Below are 19716 nucleotides of genomic sequence, written 5' to 3'. Positions count from 1 at the left end.
AGCCTGCTTGGCGAGCATCCGGGGGGAGGTCGTAGCCGAGTGCATGGGTTTAGGGCACACTTGTCCTCTGCGCACTGTAGCGATGTTAATTTTGAGAGAACTTCCTGTACTGGTCCGCACTCTGTCACTCCACAAAGCTGAGGGACGTCTCCCTGCTGTGCTCCCCAAGGAAAGCTACTGCTGAGCACCATAGGGCCGAGAAGTTAGTTCTTCATAGAGACACTGTCCTGCACTTTTCACATTTAGACGCTGTTGCGAAAGCAGGGCAGCCTCTCACTTTTACAAGCTTCAAAGCGCTTCAAAAGTGGCCCGGAAGTGGGTTTTTTCTCATCTAAAGGTGTTTGTTGATATTTTGCTGTAGAATCCTGCTGTTTGCGTGTCCTTTTGCAGAATACGTGCGCCGGGGTCTTTGCCTATTGGACAAACCAATTCTGTGCACAATTAAGACTGTGTAAAGTCTGGTCCCTGTTTGCTTCGTGTGAGCTGCTTTGCACAGACGTGCTTATGTTGCTTGCGAAAAGGATTATTCGTTGCTAGTTGTGTTCACCCTGAGATAACCCAGACACACTCCCCCCTGCTTTGCGGCACAAACACAAGTGCATAGCCCTTCTCTGTGCCACACCCCACGCTGACACTTGGATGCATGTTCCTCGGCTGTTACAATTTTGGCAGGTGTGTTATTTGCTGAGGTGGGAGCTGGCCTCGACAAAGGCACCCAAATTGTTGTCAGAAACAGAGTAAAAGGACAACTGCTTAAATAACAGATCGTTCTGTTAAATGTCGCAAGAAACATTAGCCCCCTGGTTCTCCTGCCCCTTCGCTGTGCTTGTTCTCCTGCCCCCTCGCTGTGCTTGCTCTCCTGCCCCCTGGCTGTGCTTGCTCTCCTGCCCCCTGGCTGTGCTTGCTCTCCTGCCCCCTGGCTGTGCTTGCTCTCCTGCCCCCTGGCTGTGGTTGCTCTCCTGCCTCCTCGCTGTGCTTACTCTCCTGTGTGTGTGTGTGGCTCTGTGTGTGTATGTGGCTCTGTGTGTGTATGTGGCTCTGTGTGTGTATGTGGCTCTGTGTGTGTATGTGGCTCTGGGTGTGTGTGTGGGCTCTGTGTGTGTGTGGGCTCTGTGTGTGTGGGGGCTCTGTGTGTGTGGGGGGGCTCTGTGTGTGTGGGGGGGCTCTGTGTGTGTGGGGGGGGGGCTCTGTGTGTGTGTGTGGGGGGGCTCTGTGTGTGGGGGCTGTGTGTGTGTGTGTGTGGGGGGCTGTGTGTGTATGTGGGGGCTGTGTGTGTGTGGGGGGGTTCTGTGTGTGTGTGTGGGGTGGCTCTGGGTCTGTGTGGGGGCTCTGGGTGTGTGTGGGGGCTCGGTTTGTGGTTGTGTGTGTGTGGCTGTGTATGTGTGTGTGTGGCGCTGTGTGTGTGTGTGGCGCTGTGTGTGTGTGTGTGTGGCGCTGTGTGTGTGTGTGTGGCGCTGTGTGTGTGTGTGGCGCTGTGTGTGTGTGTGGCGCTGTGTGTGGCGCTGTGTGTGGCGCTGTGTGTGTGTGGCGCTGTGTGTGGCGCTGTGTGTGGCGCTGTGTGTGGCGCTGTGTGTGTGTGTGGCGCTGTGTGTGTGTGGCGCTGTGTGTGTGTGTGGCGCTGTGTGTGTGTGTGGCGCTGTGTGTGTGTGTGGCGCTGTGTGTGTATGGCGCTGTGTATGTGTGGCGCTGTGTGGATAGCTTTTTTTGTAGGTGGCTCTGTGTGGATAACTCTTTTTGTAGGTGGCTCTATGTGTGGGTGGCTCTGTGTGTGAGGGTGGCTCTGTGTAGGTGGCTCTATGTGAATGACTGTGTGGATGGCTCTGTATGTGTGTGTGTGGGTGGCTTTGTGTGTGTGGCTCTGTGTGGGTGTAAATGCAATAGGTCATGCATTTGCCAGCGATTAAGTTATTGGCATTGTAAATGACAATGCCATTTATTTAACGATTAAGCAATTAGCAATGTAAATGACAATGCCATTTATTTATGATTTTAAAAAAATTAAAATGCCATGAGCAATGCCAATAGCTCTACCTTTAATAATGCCGAGACCATTGCATTGTAAATGCTTGATTTATTTTATTTTTAAGGGAAGCAGATTTGAGCAGTTAGTGTTGCTGCTTGTTGCTTAAGGGTAAATATTGTTTTTGGTAGGATGCAAAGCACGAACAATTTTGTAACTGTGAAGAGTTGTTTAGCTTTACGGGAAACGTTGTTGACATTGAGGTTATTCCAATTCCCTTTTATCTTGGAGCATTTAGGAAAAGTTCTGATAATTTTGTCCTGAAACATGAAGAGTATATTGTCCAGGCACAGCATGCATACATCAGTCTTGCATCTAAGAACTGGTGCAACTAGCTACAGAAACAGTGTTGCATTAGGGAGTGAAAGACAGCCAAATGAAAGATGGAATATTGCCTAACTTTATTTTCTAGTATATATTCTGGATATAGTTGGTGGGCATGATGGACACTGAATAGTATGCAGAAGTATGTCTAGTCCAAGTAGACCACCCAATCACTGAGGAATTAACATGCCATGAAAAAAGGCGGGCTCTTCCAGTGGGTTTGTATACCAGAAAGCTAACACGAGGAGATGATGGACGGAGTGTTGCAACTTTTCAGACACTCACCCCCAGTCACAGATCTGGGTTGAATCCATCATCATTATTCTTTAGCTCACTCCGCCACCCCAGTACAGACATAGCAATATGCAAATCAGTCTTGGCCTTGTGCCTCATGGGAACAGTCCAACCCGAACTGCCAAGCCATGTCTTCTCTGGACCGGAAACATGCATCCTGAGAACGGTTTCAGGGTAACACCCCTCATCAGCCAGGCTAGCTTGAATCCAGTGGCAAAGTGAGCAAGGGACCCACGTCTGGGCATACCCTGCCGACATAGGGCGAACAAAGCAAGCAGAAGGAGATGATGGACGGAATGCTGCAACTTTTCAGACACTCTCCCCAGTCACAGATCTGGGTTGAATCCATCTTTATTCTTTCGCTCACTTCGCCACCTCAGTTCAGACAAGACACAATCAGTCTTGGCCCTGTGCCTCATGGGAACAGTCCAGCCAGAACTGCCAAGCCAGGGAGGACCTGGCCTGGCAGGTCGGGCTGGACTGTTCCCATTGGGTGCAGGGTCAAGACTGTTTTGCATATGTCTGGGTTCAAACTGGAATGGCATGGTGAGCAAAAAAACAATGGATTTAGGCCCAGATCTCTGTACTGGAGTGAATGTATGACACTGTTCTGCATTCTGTCCATCAATTGTTTTTTTGCATTTTGTGACCCCGAGTGGGATGGGTATGCCCAGGCGTGGGTCCAGTGCTCTCCATGCCACTGGAGTCAAGCTATCCTGGCTGATGAGGGCTGAAAGCCTGAAAACGGTCCTAGGATGCTTGTTTCCAGTCCAGGGAGGACCTGGCCTGGCATTTTTTTCTGGACTGTTTCTATTGGGTGCAAGGTCAAGACTGATTTGCATATGGCTGTGTCCCAACTGGAATGGCATGGTGAGCAAAAAAACGAGGGATTTAGGCCCAGATCTCTGCACTGGGGTGAATGTATGACATTGTTCTGAATTCTGTCCGCCAATTGTTCTTTTTGCATTTATACTAGAAAGCTGTCAAACCACTTATAAATTTGACTGTTGATAGTTTTACCTTTTGAATCAGGGAATTGTGCTTATGAAGCCTCTGGAGTTAGTAAATAAATGTCCGCTTCCTTCTTTTCCATTTACTTTATTTTTATTTTTAATCTTGTATGTGTGGGTAATCAGGAGTGTGGAATTTTACAAAATGTATTGTCCAAAGGACAGGAGGGTTCAGAAATCTACTTGTCCTGTTGAAAAAAATAAATCCACTTGTTTCTTTTGCTGCCATACAGTGAGGCAACGATCTATGGCAGCGTTATTATTAAAGCTCTGATAATAGCCTCTGTGATTATGCAAGGTCATATATTATATCAGGGATTAGATTCGTACAAGGTTCTGGTTTTGCCATCTTTCCTCAAATATAAAAGCACTGCAAGGACGTGCTAGGTTTGGAGTGTATACACATGAACCAACTTACATGTTTAATGGTAATTATAAACTAATAGTTTAGCAAAGCTTTCTTCAAGTTTTATTTTGTGCTCATTTTGTGTTTAAAGGTAACAAGCACAAATCTTGCTTTCTAGCTTCTGCTTGTATTTCTATATAACCAGGAAACCTCATAAGTAGTCCAAATTGTTACATTTTGCAAACGTATGTGTGTTTGGAACCTATGTTAGTATTGCAAAATGAGGTCTCCGTATTTCCTTGGAGTGCTTGCCCTAGCAGTAAATGCTTTGCAATAGTGAATTGTATATATACATTTAAACACCGTATCGATACAAGTCTTGCATTCGTGGCAGACAATCCTCTTTCTTTTAGAGATCGATACAGTGGTATTGTAAACAGGCAGCTAAAGGTTGTGTGCTGCAGGGGGTTGGGTCTTCTTCTCTAGTGAACAAAATAAGTGTGTGTCCTTGACACCAAACAGCATTTGCCTTTTGCTGGGCGAAGGGAATTTCAAACACTCCTAATAACTGAGTAGACTTTTGCTACTATTGCTCAAGTATTTTGCAAATGGATTAACATGCTTCCTACCTTGTGTGAAGCAAAGAGGGGGTCAATGAAGCATCCCCATATTGAGGAAAGAATGGTAAAAGGCTAGAATAGTCCTCTTCCATAGTTTACATTTTATAGCAAGAAGGAGGTTTGCAACTGTCAACCAGCTGAGTTGCGACTCGTACCTGGGATGAAAGAAGCCAGTTTTCTAAAGACTTCGTCTTACTGGCCTTTAATCTAAAGCCTCAAATATGGTGAAATAGTTGAAGATTTTTCTTTACCATATATTAAAACTAGAGCCTCTTTTCTTTGAATCCAGGTTCAGAAGTATCAAACTCAAAACCTTTCATTCAGAAGAAATCACTGTTTAGAAGTTAACTAGCCGGCAGTTAATGCCTTGTGGCCCTTCACTGATCTATTGATGGTTTACTGATATCTGTGAGGACTATTTTAACTTTTTGCCACACAAAATCTTTACTATCTGTGAGTCTCATTTCTATCCACTATCCTGAACATAATTTTCAAAATGCTGTTATTTATTGCAGTCAACTCACAACAAAGATTTTCTGGCTGAATTAGCGGTGTGGCTGGACCAGAGTTACCTGAAGCTAAATGCCGGAGAAACTTAGTTTGTCTTCGAAGGGAAACAACTATCTATTTGGTCCTCTGCCTGGTGAGTGTATGCACTCTGGCCAGTGCCGACTCCCAAACCGCAAGTGAAGAATTTCAATGTCTGGTTTGATGCTGAACTATCATTTGACATCCAGATATCCTGCTAGGTGTGAACGTGTTTTGGAATTTTGAAAATTATGAGTAAATTCTGGGCTTTCTCCCTGGGGCGACCAAGAAATCAGTAGACCAGGCACTGGTTATGTCCGACTGGACTACTGCAATGTGTTATATTTAGGAACCTCACAGGGTAGATTGGCAAAACTCCAGAGAGTACAGAACGCAGTAGCATGGCTGCTGCTTGACATTCCGAGGCAGGTATCCATTGGGTCAGCCCTTGTTAAATTACGCTGACTTCCCGTGAGGAAGAGAGTGTTTTTTAAAGCAATGAGTATTTGCCACAAAATCATGAATGGGAAGGGACCCGATACTTGCGTCCCCTGGTAAAGTCTTGTCAACCTAGCAGAACCTTGAGATCTGCTGGTCCCTCGCTTATTGTTACTCCCAGGGTGAAAAAAGCCTCTATAGGCATATATTTCTTTGGTTTGTTGGCTTCTAAACTGTGGAATAGCATAGCTTTCCTTCAGATCTGAGACCGGAAGAGTCTGAATCAGTTTTCTGCAAGAAACTTAAGACCTGGTTCCTTAGACAGCCATAAGGCCAGTCCAACCTGCTAGCTAAGCGTCATTAGAGGTTTTAACATGATTAGTCCCGGGACACTCCGAATGGAGTAACCAGGTGCTTTGTAAATAATTTTTATTATAATTATTATGTTTTCCACTGCTACAGCATAACAATGCTTAATGCTGGAGTCTGCATCCTTTGAATTATTTCTTTGTTAAAAATATCAGTTTGAAAAGCTTTCTCATAATATTAGACACTTTTGGAACTCCTATATAGCGTCCTATTCTAGATGGGTAACTGTGAATAAAGGGGATGTTTTTCGCCGATGGGTTTGCTATTTTTGTCTATTTCAGGTTACCTGGAAATCCTATGTGAAAAACATCCCCTGTTGTTTAGTTACTCATCTATAATCATGTATCTCGTTGGGCCTAGAGCAATAGTTAAAAGGTGTTTTCCCCCCACAATTGCAGTAGAAATAATAGCATTGTAGAGTCCACATGGATGTTGTTTGTAACCTCTTTTGCAGTGTATGTGCACGGCATTCAGTGGAATGTACGTGTTGCTTGCATATTTCTCATGCATTAATTGTATGCATTTGGCTGTGTGTACCTTGAGAAGCCACTGTTTGTAATGGGTGAATGATGCCTGAAGGGAAACATTGTTTCCCTTGATAATCTATTAATTATATCTGGGATAGACTAAATTTCTTCTTGAGAATTAAATCCTTAGTTTGTATTTGTCCATAATTTTTGGTCATGCGTTGCTTTGTCGCACTGATTCTGTGTTGGACGAGAGTCCTAAAGATTGCTTATTGGCTGATAACTCACTTGTGAGTCATTTTCATTCAGATTTTCAGGTCGAGCCTGGGCAGCGCATGCACTGTGAGGCATGATGTATTGGAGTATGGACTTGAAGCCCCGCCCACTCTCCGCCCATATTTTTCATTGGCCTGTGTCATTGTCCTTTGTAAATGCTGGCTTCCAATTCGTTGATAGGGTTGTTAGTCCCACCTTAGTACCGCCTTATCTTCATTTGTAACCTCCCATGAGGACTGGCCCTTTTACTTCTGTTGTTACACAGTATGTCTTACCTAGTCTGTAAGCACTATTTTCTTTACTGAGTTTCTCCTACTGCAGGCACGGCATGCTTTCCTGCAACATTCAACATGCCATTCGCGCTAACACTTTCCAAGCAGCCCGGGACAATGCCGGCCGCTTCTTTGAAATAAAATGGTCTTGCGTTTACAAGAGTTTGAGCTATTGGCATTGTAAATGACAATGCCGTTTATTTATGTTATTAAAATAGATAAATAAAAGGTATTGTCATTTACAATGCCAATAGCTTCACCCTTTCCGTGCGCTCGTCGGCCAACGGCCGTCGCAAGCACTACCTGGCTAGTGCTGCGCACGTCCGTTGGCCGACGTGGTCCCGTCCACTCATTAAAACTCCTGCGGTGGAATTCACGACGCGGTTAAGGAGATAAACTCTGGCAAATGAGCGACCTCTTGCATTGCAAATGCTTGTTTGAAGGTCCTTTTTGGTACCTCTGAACGATGGGATCTATTAGAGAGGGAAATGTTATTTTTTTAAATGGAAAGGTTGCACCGTTCCACACCTGAGTAAATCTGTGTATGATGGGAGACAGTTATATATGCGGTCTCAATAATGACTTGTTTAGGGTTATCAGACTTTCTGAAATCCATTTTTAGTTTACATCCATTTCCTGCCATGTTAACAGCATCTTTAAAGGAAACCATACCTCGGTAAACCACTAATTTCCATTTCGGCATTGGCAGGGAAAGTGAACATGTCAGCCTACGTTTTTCTAAGGTTTATTGCTATAAGAGTGATGGTGAAAGTGTAATGAGAACTAATTATAACAGCAAAGACTTGATCAAACTCCACTAACAGCACAATATATTGTATCTTATCAATTTTTTTATCTTTTTATTGACAAAACAACCACAAAAAAACATCAGGCGATATTAGACCATTACAAAATTGTCGAGTGTACAATTCCATACTACAAATAATGCGAACAGGATGATAATTACGAGATCACAGGGACTCCTGCACCTCTTCGTGTTCCAGCGTGCAGGGGGACGTACAAATGTCACCACAATAGCAATTCCCGTCTGCCCAGACCTTACCCCACTTTTGGGGGCAACCTCTAGAAACATAGACCGACCTCTCCCGGAACATACACCAATCCATGTCGTCTGCCCATTTCCCAATCCGGGGTGGCTGAGCTGCTCCCCACAGCTGGGCAATGTTGCGCTTGGCAACCATACAAACTAGCGCTACCCACTACCGCTTGCATGAACTCAGGTCCGTGGGTTCCCAAACATTTAAAACACAACGACTGGCCTCTGGCCTTATATCTACACCCAAAACTGCACGCAGTGTATCATGGATCTCTACCCATTAGGCCTGTACCTCCCTACAATTCCAAAGAATATGCATGAATGTGCCAGGTTCCCCACACCCCCTACGACAGTCCCCGCTCTCAGACCTACCCATTAAAACCAGACGGGGCCCAGTGACATATGATCTATGGAGGATCTTCAACTGCACCAATCTGAGCCTCATCTGTATTTCTACTACCCGTGGGGAGGAGACCGCCTCCCGCCAGTCCTCATCATCCAACTCCAGTCCATCTGCAGTCCAGTGTGACCTTAGTAATACAAGTGGGTCCTCCACGTTAATTAGTTTTTTATATATTAGGGAGATGGTCTTCTCAGGGAGCAGACCATCCAAAACACGGTTCTCAAGGAGAGAGGCATCTGGAAGTGCCTTGCCAGAAGGGATATGGGTGAGCAATGCGTGTCTGACCTGGAGATAGCGGAAATGTTCCCTATCATGAAGGTGATATTGCTGCTGTAGGGAATCAAACGCGAGAATTGCATCCTTTCCCCAGACGTCTTTGATCTGTGAGATGCCAATTGTTTCCCACTTGTCAAACCCCTTAGATTTCCAAAGGCTACCTAATCTCTCCGAGTTAAATAGCGGGGTGGTAAGTGTTAGTCTCCCCTCCCACTTAAGGTGCCTGTTGGCCGAGTGCCACACTTGTACGGCATGAGCCGTAGGTCCCGTGAGGCGAAATCGTCCCGACTTAGCATATAGCGCCCTAATAAAGTCGCCACCCGTAACCTGCCAGCGGTCCATAGCATGGCCGGGGTCTGTTGGGGCCCCGTAGATGACGTGATTTATCGCCGCCATTTGGGAGGCCCAGTAGTATTTCCGCAGGTCAGGCAACCCCACTCCCCCATCGTATCTGGGGAGGGTGATTTTGGAAAATGCAATACGGGGTCTACCGTCCCAAAGAAGCTGCCTCTGCAGTGCCTCTATGTCCTTAAAGTAAGACACTGGTACGGGGTCCATAGAGTTCTGTAACACATATAAGAATCGGGGGAGGTCCAGCATCTTGAAGAGGACTGCTCTGCCCAAAAGAGACCGCGGAAGTGCCCGCCAACGGGCCATGTCTCTCCTTAATCGGGCCAGAGGGGGACCCAAATTGTTATTGAATCGTAATTTCGGATCAGTTGTGACATAAATGCCAAGGTATCGAAACCCCAATGGTTCAATTGGTATCGGGCAGTTCTCCAGGAGCACTGGTGTGTCACCACTAAGGACAAAAAGTACCGACTTGGACCAGTTGATTGCAAACCTGGAGTATCTCCTAAATATGGCAAGTACATCCAGGAAACACATCAGGGAACCTCTTGGATTGGTGAGGTAAAGCAGGATATCGTCGGCATACAACAAGATTTTATCCTCCCAGTCCAACGTCCATCTTAGTCCACGGATCGACCGGTCCCATCGGACCCACGCCGCTAGCGGTACCAAAGCCAGGGCAAACAGGAGTGGGGACAACGGGCATCCCTGTCTCGCGCCCCTGCCAAGGGAAAAGTCTGCAGATTTATCGTTGTTTACTACCACTCTAGCAAGGGGATCAGCATACAATAGACGCACCCAACCAATGAATTCTGGTCCGATGCCCGTCTTACTCAAGACTGCAAACAAGTATGGCCTCTCGACCCTGTCAAACGCCATAGTGACATCGAGTGATACCAGCACAGCCGGCTCTCGGATCGTCGGGGCCCTGCCCAAAACTCTGTGCAACCTCCGCAGGTTAAGAGCAGTATTTCGGGGAGGCATAAAGCCAGATTGGTCCGGATGAACCAGGGTATTGACAACCTTAACGAGTCTTGTCGGCAGTAATTTAGCTAGTATCTTAAGTTCTGCATTAAGCAACGAGATGGGCCGATAGGATGAGCAGACGGTCCTGGGCTTGGCCATCTTGTGGATAACCACGATTTTTGCCACCCGTTGGTGAGAGGGAAGCCTCCCCTCCTCTCTACTCTCTATAAACATAGATCGAATATAGGGGGCCAATTTGTTAGCACACACCTTATATAGTTCTATAGGGATCCCGTTCGGGTCCGTCGCCTTCCCGGAATGAACCCGTCTAATAGCTTGTGCCACCTCGTCATTAGTGAATGGGGAATCTAAATATTCCCGGTTGTCATCTGATAATGTGGGCATCTGAATATCTTTAATCATCTCAACATTATCTGCCTCCGAGTAAGTCCCGGCCGCAGTATATACCCCCTTGTAGTATTCAGAGAACTCATCGGCCACCGCCTGTGGGTCCCGTATGATACTGGAGTTACCCCCATGTATCTTCGGCACCAGCCTTGACGCCAGTTCACTCCTCTCGAGCCACGCTATTAATTTACCGGCCTTATCCCCATGCTCATAGATCCGGCTCTGTGTCTCATCGTGTTGTACCCTGGCCCTGTCTCCAGCGAGGCTCCTGTATTCATCTTGGCGCAGTTTTAATCGGTGCACCTCGTCCGGGGCAGCCGTCTGAGACACCACCTTCTCCAGCCTCACTACTTCTGCCTCTACTCTATCAATTTCGGCTGTCGCTTGTTTTTGCGCCCGGCGGCCAAAGAAACTACCTCCCCACATATCACTGTTTTGAAAGCTTCCCATAACGTCTGCGCAGAGTCAACTGTGCCAGTATTTTCTAAGTAATGCCTGTCTGTGATTTTAGTGACTTCTTTCTTAGTGGGCGGATCTTTCAGAAGCCACGCATTAATCGGGGCGACTCGACCTACGTCCGCTTGACCCGCCCCCATCCGGAGCCATATCGGAGAGTGATCGGAAATGCCTCTCCCCAGATGCCGCACCTCACACACGGCAGCGGCTTGAGTTGCAGGCAACAGCATGTAGCCTGTTCGAGACAGGCTGTGATACGCAGCGGAGACATGAGTATAATGTACCTCATTCGGATTTCGTATCCTCCACCCGTCAACGAGCCCGGTCGTTTCCAAAAAGTCAGGGAGCCATCGCTGCGCAGGTCTCAACGCTCGCGCCGGGTGTCTATCTAGTTCACTATCTACCACCGCGTTAAGGTCTCCCCCCATCACCAGGAGCCCCAACGGCAATGAAAGAAAAATAGTCCCCAGGTCACAGAAGGTGTCCGTTTGTAGGCCAGGCGGGACATAAATGGACATGAGTGACCACCTTCCCTCCAAACTGTCCTGATACTCCACTATAGCGGCCTTGCTGATCTGACTACGTGCCTGAATCTTATCCATTTTAAGATTGGGCAGATGAAGCTGCTGGGCCATCCCTGGTGTAATATAATGAAAATAGGGCTGGGATCTGTAGATACATCCGCCAAATCGTGAAATGCAAAAGATTCCTTGATCCAGTTTCCAAAGCGTGATAGAGACGCTATGGGATCAATGTTGAAAGGTATTGTAATTAACAGTTAAACAGCTAGGACTGAATCATAAATAGGAGTACTTTTATATCGGTATGGTGGCTAACTAATAGGAATTTAGAAAATATTCCTGTCCCCACAGTTTCTTATTATTTTCAGTTCATGTAACACCAACTCAGCAGTGCACTCCTGTTGCATGTCCACCACTTTGGTCCTTGTTAGGCAGACTGTAGCCCGTGTTTTGTGGTCCTTCGGCCACAGCAACTTTGGTATACAAAACTAGCATATCCTACACTACTACTTGGGACCCAGCGCTATCCAGAAAGTATAAAAAATGTGTACTTTTGGTAAAATGTCCCTGAAGGGTACATTTAGTAAGGACATTTGAAAATATAAGCTATACTTATTAATCGTAATTCACTCTTACTAGGGGAGGAAGGGCTGTATCAAGAACGTAAAGAATGGGTAGAGCATTTACTCTGGTGCCCAGATGTAGCTGTTTACCCCCTAGTTGTATTGTGCTCTCTAGGCCTGCAGGAGTGAAGCTAGTGGGTTAGCTGTGGATTGGAGACAAATAGGGAAGGCAATCCAGGCTGATTGGCTTAACAAGGCGAAGGTCTTCGTTCAGTTGTTTGAGGTGAATGCTGAGAGACATTGCACTTGGTGGGGATTCTGGAAAAAGTTCTAACTATCTTCAAAATTGTTCACTGTTTAGATTTGATACTTCTGGATGAGTTCTGATTCGTTGAAATCCTCAGCTTATCCCAATGATATCACCCTAGCATGTCCATTTCTACCTTTGAGATGTAACTGGACAGCTAAACAGACTAACCTCGAAATAGTTCTGTCTTGCTGTTTTTGCAGAAGGGGAAGCTTAAGCAGTGGGTATGGTGCCTGCTGTTGCCCCATTTACCTGATTGGTTTTCCCTGATTCAGCAAAGAACCCTCTGAAGTTGCTCATTTAGTAAAAGTTCTGGCAACAAATAAGTAGGTACGGTTAGGTAGTCTTAACTCCATGTGTCTGAGCTCCATCTATCTGCAATCACATCTTTCAGGAAGATCTAAATCGCATCTGCACTTGAAAAGAGATGGCAGGCTAACTTGAGTACAGTGGCTGGGTTGAAAAAACCCTGGGGTGCAGCATTGCAATGAAACTAGAAGAAAGGCTCAGAGGTGAAACTAGAAGATGGATCATGGCAGCCTGGTGGTGGTGGTAGTAGTAGTTGTAGTGGTAGAGAGAAGTAAGATCCTATTCCTTCTGTCCCATTTATTTCTCTCTCCTATTCTGTTTACCCCCGCACTCTCTCTTGCTGTCTCCCTCTCCAGTCTGCTCATGGGTATCATTTTAGTTCCAGAGCGGTGTTGAACGTACATGACAAGACATTGAAGGGAGTGAGCTGTTGAATGCCAAGCACTCGTTGTAGACAACAGACTTTCATGCATATATACACTCCACCCGAGCACACACTAAAGTCAATTACCATCTTATTACAATCATATATTAGAATTCATTTCAAAAAAGGTTTTCTTGGTCTTTTTGTCATCCAGTGAACACGTGTTTCGCCGTATGGGGATGTCTGAAGTTCCCCTAATGCTTCCAAAAGAATAATCGGTATATGAATCGCCCAATATGAGGTCAATGAAAAGAAGGAACCAAGTTCACAATCTCCAAGCGCACTGTATATTCACATGCTTATTGCAATTTGACTGGGGCGCCGATCCGCGTCTTGCCATCAGGAATCGAAGCTTTATGGGGACGTTCAGAATTTGGGATTCTGATGTCCAATATCTACTGGCCGAGACGGAAGTATAACCGGCAAAGAGGTATTAGAGGGCTCCGACATAGGAAGACAGCCCTGACGAAATCATGGGTTATTTTCCAAGACGACGAAACACGTGTTGGCTTGATAACAAAAGAAGAAAATAAAGACCAAGAAAACCTGATTTGAAATGTGTTCTATTATATGGTTGTAAAAAGTTGGTAATTGACTTAAGTGTGCGCACAGGTGGAGTGTAAGTATTCAGATGGATCCTTTTGGGTCGCATTGAAAGGGTTTGAGTGGTTCCCCCTCCAGGGAGCACCACGTTTAGATACACTTGGCTCTGACATACCCGTAAAGAGTGAGCACCAATCACAAACGGTATTCCATCACCAACAGTGCAGCAGACTTGCATGCGTAAACTCCCTACAACCCAGCAAAGCACAGAAAAGCCCTTGACACTGCCACTACATTGAGAAGCAATGCAAATAAATATTCATAAATCACCACCGCAAACCGATACCAGCAGTATAGAAGCAATGTGTAGTGAACATCAAACGTGTGCCTTTCCCAGGACATGGAGGGGGGAGGAAATGGTGAAGGAGTTTCACACACTGCATAAATTAAATTCACCCCCCTCCTTCCACTCCACCTTTAACCTGACTTAGTCACAGTGATGTCCAAAGTCGATCCTTGTTCGATTTTACATGGTTTATCTTTCTTTAATGGACTGTGCTAAAAGCTTGTATTTATGCTGCTCCCCAGACACTGATATGTTATTACAAGCTAAGTGAATAAAATGTCACTCTGAAACTCTTCATTCACATATCTTTTAGTAGAATTCTTTGTGTTGTATTGTGTTGGTACTTGTGTAGAATTTTCCTACTCCTTGTGACTCCTAAAGGGCTTTCAAGCTTATGAAGTAAGTAAGTAGCCAGTCTGTATCATATATAGAGTACTCCAAGCCCCTGGCCCGGTTGTGATGCTCTTGATTTCCTTTTTTTTTTGGGTGTTCGGAGTTGTGCATGGGTGAAAGAGTATTGGTTTGTAGTTTGTCCTGTGTGGAACTTGTTGTGTGGGGTTTGTAGACTTGGTATCAACGTGGTGTTGGAAATGTCACTGCGCATACACCTGGGGTGTTAACGAGTGTGAGATTCGACATAGTCATGCATGGGGGTCCTTGCCATTCTTCCAGGTGGACTATATCATACATAGGATTCCACTTTGATGCGCATCAGTTGGAGTCCTCTAGTTTATTTACTACGGGGAGTTTGCGCCTTCGCGACAAAATTGCCAAATTCCCTGGAGGTACTCTTAATCAACAAGGGTAATCCTGTGAGTGTGCCAGCCCCATCACCAGGCACTGTTAAGCCATCAGAGTGTATTGTGTGGCCTCCTCCCTGTAGCAACAGAAGACTAGCCCCAACTGGAGACACTAATAAGCAACCAGGAATTGCTAACTGAGCCACCAAGGTGTAACAGAGGGTCACCCCCACTTGGGGCACTGTTAAACTACAAATGAAGCAATCACTATACTGCATCAACCTGAGAGTGACAGGAGAGCAGCACCCACTATTGAGCCACCTTCACAAAATCTAAAGTAGTGGGGAAAATAAAGTGAGAATGTTTCGGGGCATCTACTGGCTTGACATCACGGAACTACTGACTTGTGTTGACTTATGATGATAAGTATAGCAAGTTTTTTTCATGAGAACATTAATCATCCTCAGCTCAGGGTAGATTGGCACCGTTAGAATATGGCCTCCTGCCACAAAAGCCAAAATAAAATGTAAAGTGAAATTGCAATCAGTCCCAAAACTATATATCATGCATTTCTTTTGTACAAGCCGTTGACAGATTTGGATGCAGTTTGTTTTATGTTGGCCAGGGAAACTGAGGTTAATTCAGTCCTTCAACCAAGCAGGGAGTTCTGTTTCCAGTCAGGAGAACAACCCCCTGCCTTCAAATGGTCTTATGCCATTTGTTCAGTTTTTATAATGTTGCCTCTGCTGTGAAATACAGAAATCTAACTTTGGGTGGCGGGAGGAGATGAGAGGAGGCCAGCAGGGCTTACACCACCTCAGCTTGAAGCAATCTTAATAGCTTTGCTCTATGAACTATAGTTGGACGAAGAGTTAACCTGGACCTAACCCATTTCGATTTGAGAATGTATGTGCGTATGTTCAACAAGATAATTAGAAGGGATAATTATACAAAATTCAAGCGTTTGGCACCAGCTATGTTTGTTCAGGAGGTGGATGTAGCCTTTCTTCCATAGCCTTTGCTGGGTGTAATTAATTCTGTACTTTTCCCTTTAGGAGAGAAAAAGGAAAAGAAGCAACCAGCTGTGGCGGAGGACGACTCCAAGCCCGTGGATGTCTCCAGGTTGGATCTTCGTGTTGGGTGCATTATTAGTGCCAAAAAGCACCCTGACGCTGATTCTTTGTACGTAGAAGAAGTGAACGTTGGTGAATCCGCTCCCAGGACTGTTGTCAGTGGCTTGGTCAAGCATGTGCCACTGGAACAGGTATGAAGCAAAATCGACAAGCACGTTTTAAAGATGCAAGCATTCTGCTTAAGGATCTGTTTCTTTATCTAGCAGTAAAACAGACCTACAGTCCAGCATACATGGAAAAAGGGTAGTTTATAAATATTCTTGTATTAAACAAAAAGAGTTTAAGAAAAATATTTTGCACCTCTTCCACTCAAGGGGCAAAGTCATAGTATCGTATATTCAGTTGTTGAACTCAGGAGTTTTAAGTATTGTCTAATGACCATAAAAAGTTATCCAGCATTGAGGTACATGCTGTTTAAAATATCTCCTGACAAGAAGCGAAGGGTTCTGGATAGTTTTAAATCTGATTTACACTCTTAACCTCTCAATTTATTAGGCAGCAAAAAACCCATTTTGGTCTTTGTAACGGCAACGGTCTCCAATAATTCCACACCCCCCACGATATCAACAAAATACATTTTAATATCCAAGTCTTCGCCTTCACAGCTTGTTTCTGCTTCTACACATTTGGTGGGTGGTGAAAAAGCACTACTATCCAACATGCACGGACAAGGGTTGTGTGAAGTTATTGCATTGATTTAAAAAAAAATAAAAACAAAAACGTTTTTTTGCCTCTTGCATTCAAGGGACAGTATGACCTGTTGTATGTTGACATGTGACCAGAAAAACAATTCTTCCTCTCAAATCAGGGGATACACTGCTGGAGGATTCTGAAGCGTTTTCTTTTTCTTCTAATTTTGACTCCTAATCTCTCAATTTCTTTAGGCAGAAGTAAATATTTGGGGCCCAGCAAAAAGATATGTCATCCATAATGTACCACTTCTTGCCCCCAGTTTTGAATTATTTTTCTCCATTAGCTCAAGGGGTTCTTTTGGCCCTGAAGGCTGTTTTAGGCTCTTGATTAGATATGGAGTACGCATTCTGTGTGTGTGCTTTTGAGGGGGTTCTCAGCCATGAGTTATCCTTATAGTGGTAGACTTGTGCTGTTTTAATTATTATTTTCCCCAACCCCTGCTCACTCGCACCCATTTTGGACTCTGTTGTATACGGTGTGGATTACCACTGCTTCTTGTTGCTGTTATCCAACTTTGGTGATTACTTCGATCTCTGAGTATCCCAAGGAAGGATTGGTAGTATGTTTGTTGCATAATTGCAATGTGAAAACAGCATAGCATTAGTTGAAATTGAAATGTGGACCTGGGCGTGGAACAAGCCAGTTTCTGATATTTATAGCAGACTTTTTACATTTTGACTATGGATTTACTGCCATTCAGATCTACTCCACGATAAAGTTGGTCTTTGGACTAAGACCTAGGTCTGCCTCAAAATTCAGTGTACTTTTGTGGCAAAAAGTTTAGTTTCTTTTTATTAAGACGTTTTTTCAGCTTCTTTTTCTTTACAGGACCATTCCTGAATACATTTGTTGGAACATTCCAAACATATCAGCCTCTTCTCTGATAAAACCAAGCATTCAGTTTTTTTGAGGATCCAGATTTTGTCAGGGTCGTTCTTTGCCAGATTTGCAAGTGATGACCAGAGCTAGATTGACACCTCTCTCCATCGGTCTCATTGTAAGATATATTTGATTTATTTACCAGATAGACTTCCAGCTGCAGGTTCATTATCTTGGAATATTCCCAAGGCATCAGACTGGATCTAGAAAATCTTGAGCAGTACCTCTGCATGCTGGTAGGTGGTGTCGATCGGGTCAAGAGAGGGCCCTCTTTCACTGATGGGGCCTGTAGGAATATGATTGGGGCGAATTTCAGGAAGATTATGATTACACCGACTCCATGGAAGAGGCAGAGGATAACTGGTATGAGGAACCAGCAGATGCCAGTGGTTTAGACACGTCTCCAGACACTGGACTAGTTTCTCTTCCTAGTGTGGCTATGGAGGAAGGAGCAAAAAGAAGAAATGATGGACGGAATGCTGAACAAATAAAACATTCACCCCCAGTCACAGATCTGGATTTAATCCATTACTTTTTTTGTTCACCACTCCACCCCAGTTTGGTCCCAGCCATATACAAATCAGACTTGACCCTGCCCCCTATGGAGGAAGGGGCTTTATTCACCATGGTTGTGAGGTCCTAGATATTGTGCCCCAGTCAGTGGCAGTTTGACAGAGGTGCTTCAACCGGTTGTTGCCCCCCACAGGCCCTCTTCGCACCTTTAATAAAGCAGTCACTGACAGCCTGTTCGGGCGATGGGTCAAGTCCTGCACCGGTGCCCCTGTGCACAGGACTATTGCCGCTGTCACCTCCCCGCTCCTGGGGAATCAGCTTTCCTCACCCAGCACCTTACCCTGGAGATTCTGGTTGTCTAAGCATCCACGTCCAAAGTCAACCTTTCCTTTGCACACAACCGGACAAGGAATCCAAGAGTATGGACACCTTCGGTAAGAAGATTTTCTCTTCTACCAGCATTTCACTGCGGTTAGTGAACATCGCTTGTCTCTTGGGCCGGTATTACCGCATGGTTTGAGTTGGGTTATACAAGTACTGCCCATGGTCTCAGAGGAGGCCTGAGACATCCTGTCTCAGGCTATTGCCAATGGCAGGGGTGCAGCAAATTTCAGTATATGTTGCGGACTGGATATGACTGACTCACTAGGCAGAGTGATTGATTGGTCAGTTGCATACCATATCCACGCCTGGTTGAGTTCTGCTGACATTTTAAGATGATGTCGAGGCATCCCTTAAGGACCTTCCATTCGATGGCACTTGCCTATTTGGAGATAAGGCGGACTCGGTGCTCAAACGCTTTAAGGACAGCTGGGCCACCGCACAGTCACTGGGACTCTCCATGGCCCATCGCCAGCCCGCTCTGTTTTTCTCCTCTTCTGTGGGTGTGGTAGGGACTACCAGCCATGTCCATTCCCGCCTTGCCATCACAGCCACAAACACGGTTCCCACAAGCCCTGTGAGACCAAAGGCAAGAGACCCCTTGGCACAGCCTCAAAACCGCTTTAATGTGCCCTCTCACCATCAATCGAGTGGCAGCAGGATCAGTATATAACCTTGGACAAATGGTTGCTCTCAGTTGTTCAGCAGTGTAACACCCTCCTAGTCACAGAAAGCCCATTGCCATGCCACCATCCTCAGACAGGCTGATGGAGGACCGCCTCTCGCTGCTGTGTCAAAGTGCAGGCTCTTTTGGACAAATGAGCATCGAGAGTGTGCTGACATTAGAAGTAAGACGTGGTTGCTCTAACCGCTTCTTTCTGGTGCTGAAAAAGAACAGAGGCCTCTGCCCTATATTAAAACTGCACCCTCTTAGATATTTCCTGAGAAACGAGACATTCAAATTCTCATGTTTTCTCAGGTCCCGTCTGCCCTGGACACCGGATGGTGGCGTTGGACTCGTAGGATGCCTATTTTCACATACTTGTCCTGCTGGCCCACAGACATTACCTGTGGTGCACAGTGGGCCACAAGCACTTTCAGTTTGCCGTGCTCCCCTTTGGCCTTACCAGTGCCCCTCAGGTGTTCACCAAAGTAATGGCGGTGATTGCATTTAATCTGCGGAGGTCAGGGTTTCCAGTCTTCCCCTACCTCAACGACTGGCTGCTCAAGGCAGGCTCGCCTCATGTGGTCAACATCCACCTCCAGAAAACAATGGAGGGTACGCTAGGGCTCACTGTTGGCGTACCGAAGTTACACCTGACTCCCTCTTGGATGCTCCCTTTCCTCTGAGTCATTTTGGACACAGTGCAGTTTCGGGCGTATTCTCCAGAGGAGGGAGACCAGGATATTCTGAAGTTTTGGCCTCTATCCTGGATTTCTATGAGACGGACTCTGAGGCAGCAGAGCCTTATGGCCTCCTGCA

General features: G+C 45.7%; 1 protein-coding gene across 3 annotated transcripts in view; it reads left to right on the top strand.

Annotated features, from left to right (window-relative positions):
• Positions 1–19716, top strand: part of AIMP1 (aminoacyl tRNA synthetase complex interacting multifunctional protein 1) — a 165464-nt gene that overhangs the window by 70429 nt on the left and 75319 nt on the right. For all 3 annotated transcript variants that reach the window (XM_078676603.1, XM_078676602.1, XM_078676604.1), the window contains exon 5: positions 15690–15898. In XM_078676603.1, coding sequence (XP_078532729.1) covers positions 15690–15898 — 209 coding nt within the window. The remainder of the gene's footprint in view (positions 1–15689; positions 15899–19716) is intronic.

This window comes from Lissotriton helveticus, chromosome 2_1, assembly GCF_964261635.1.
Source record: "Lissotriton helveticus chromosome 2_1, aLisHel1.1, whole genome shotgun sequence".
Lineage (NCBI taxonomy): Eukaryota > Metazoa > Chordata > Amphibia > Caudata > Salamandridae > Lissotriton > Lissotriton helveticus.
The sequence above is the reverse complement of the archived record's forward strand: the minus strand, read 5'-3'. Positions and strand labels throughout refer to the sequence as shown.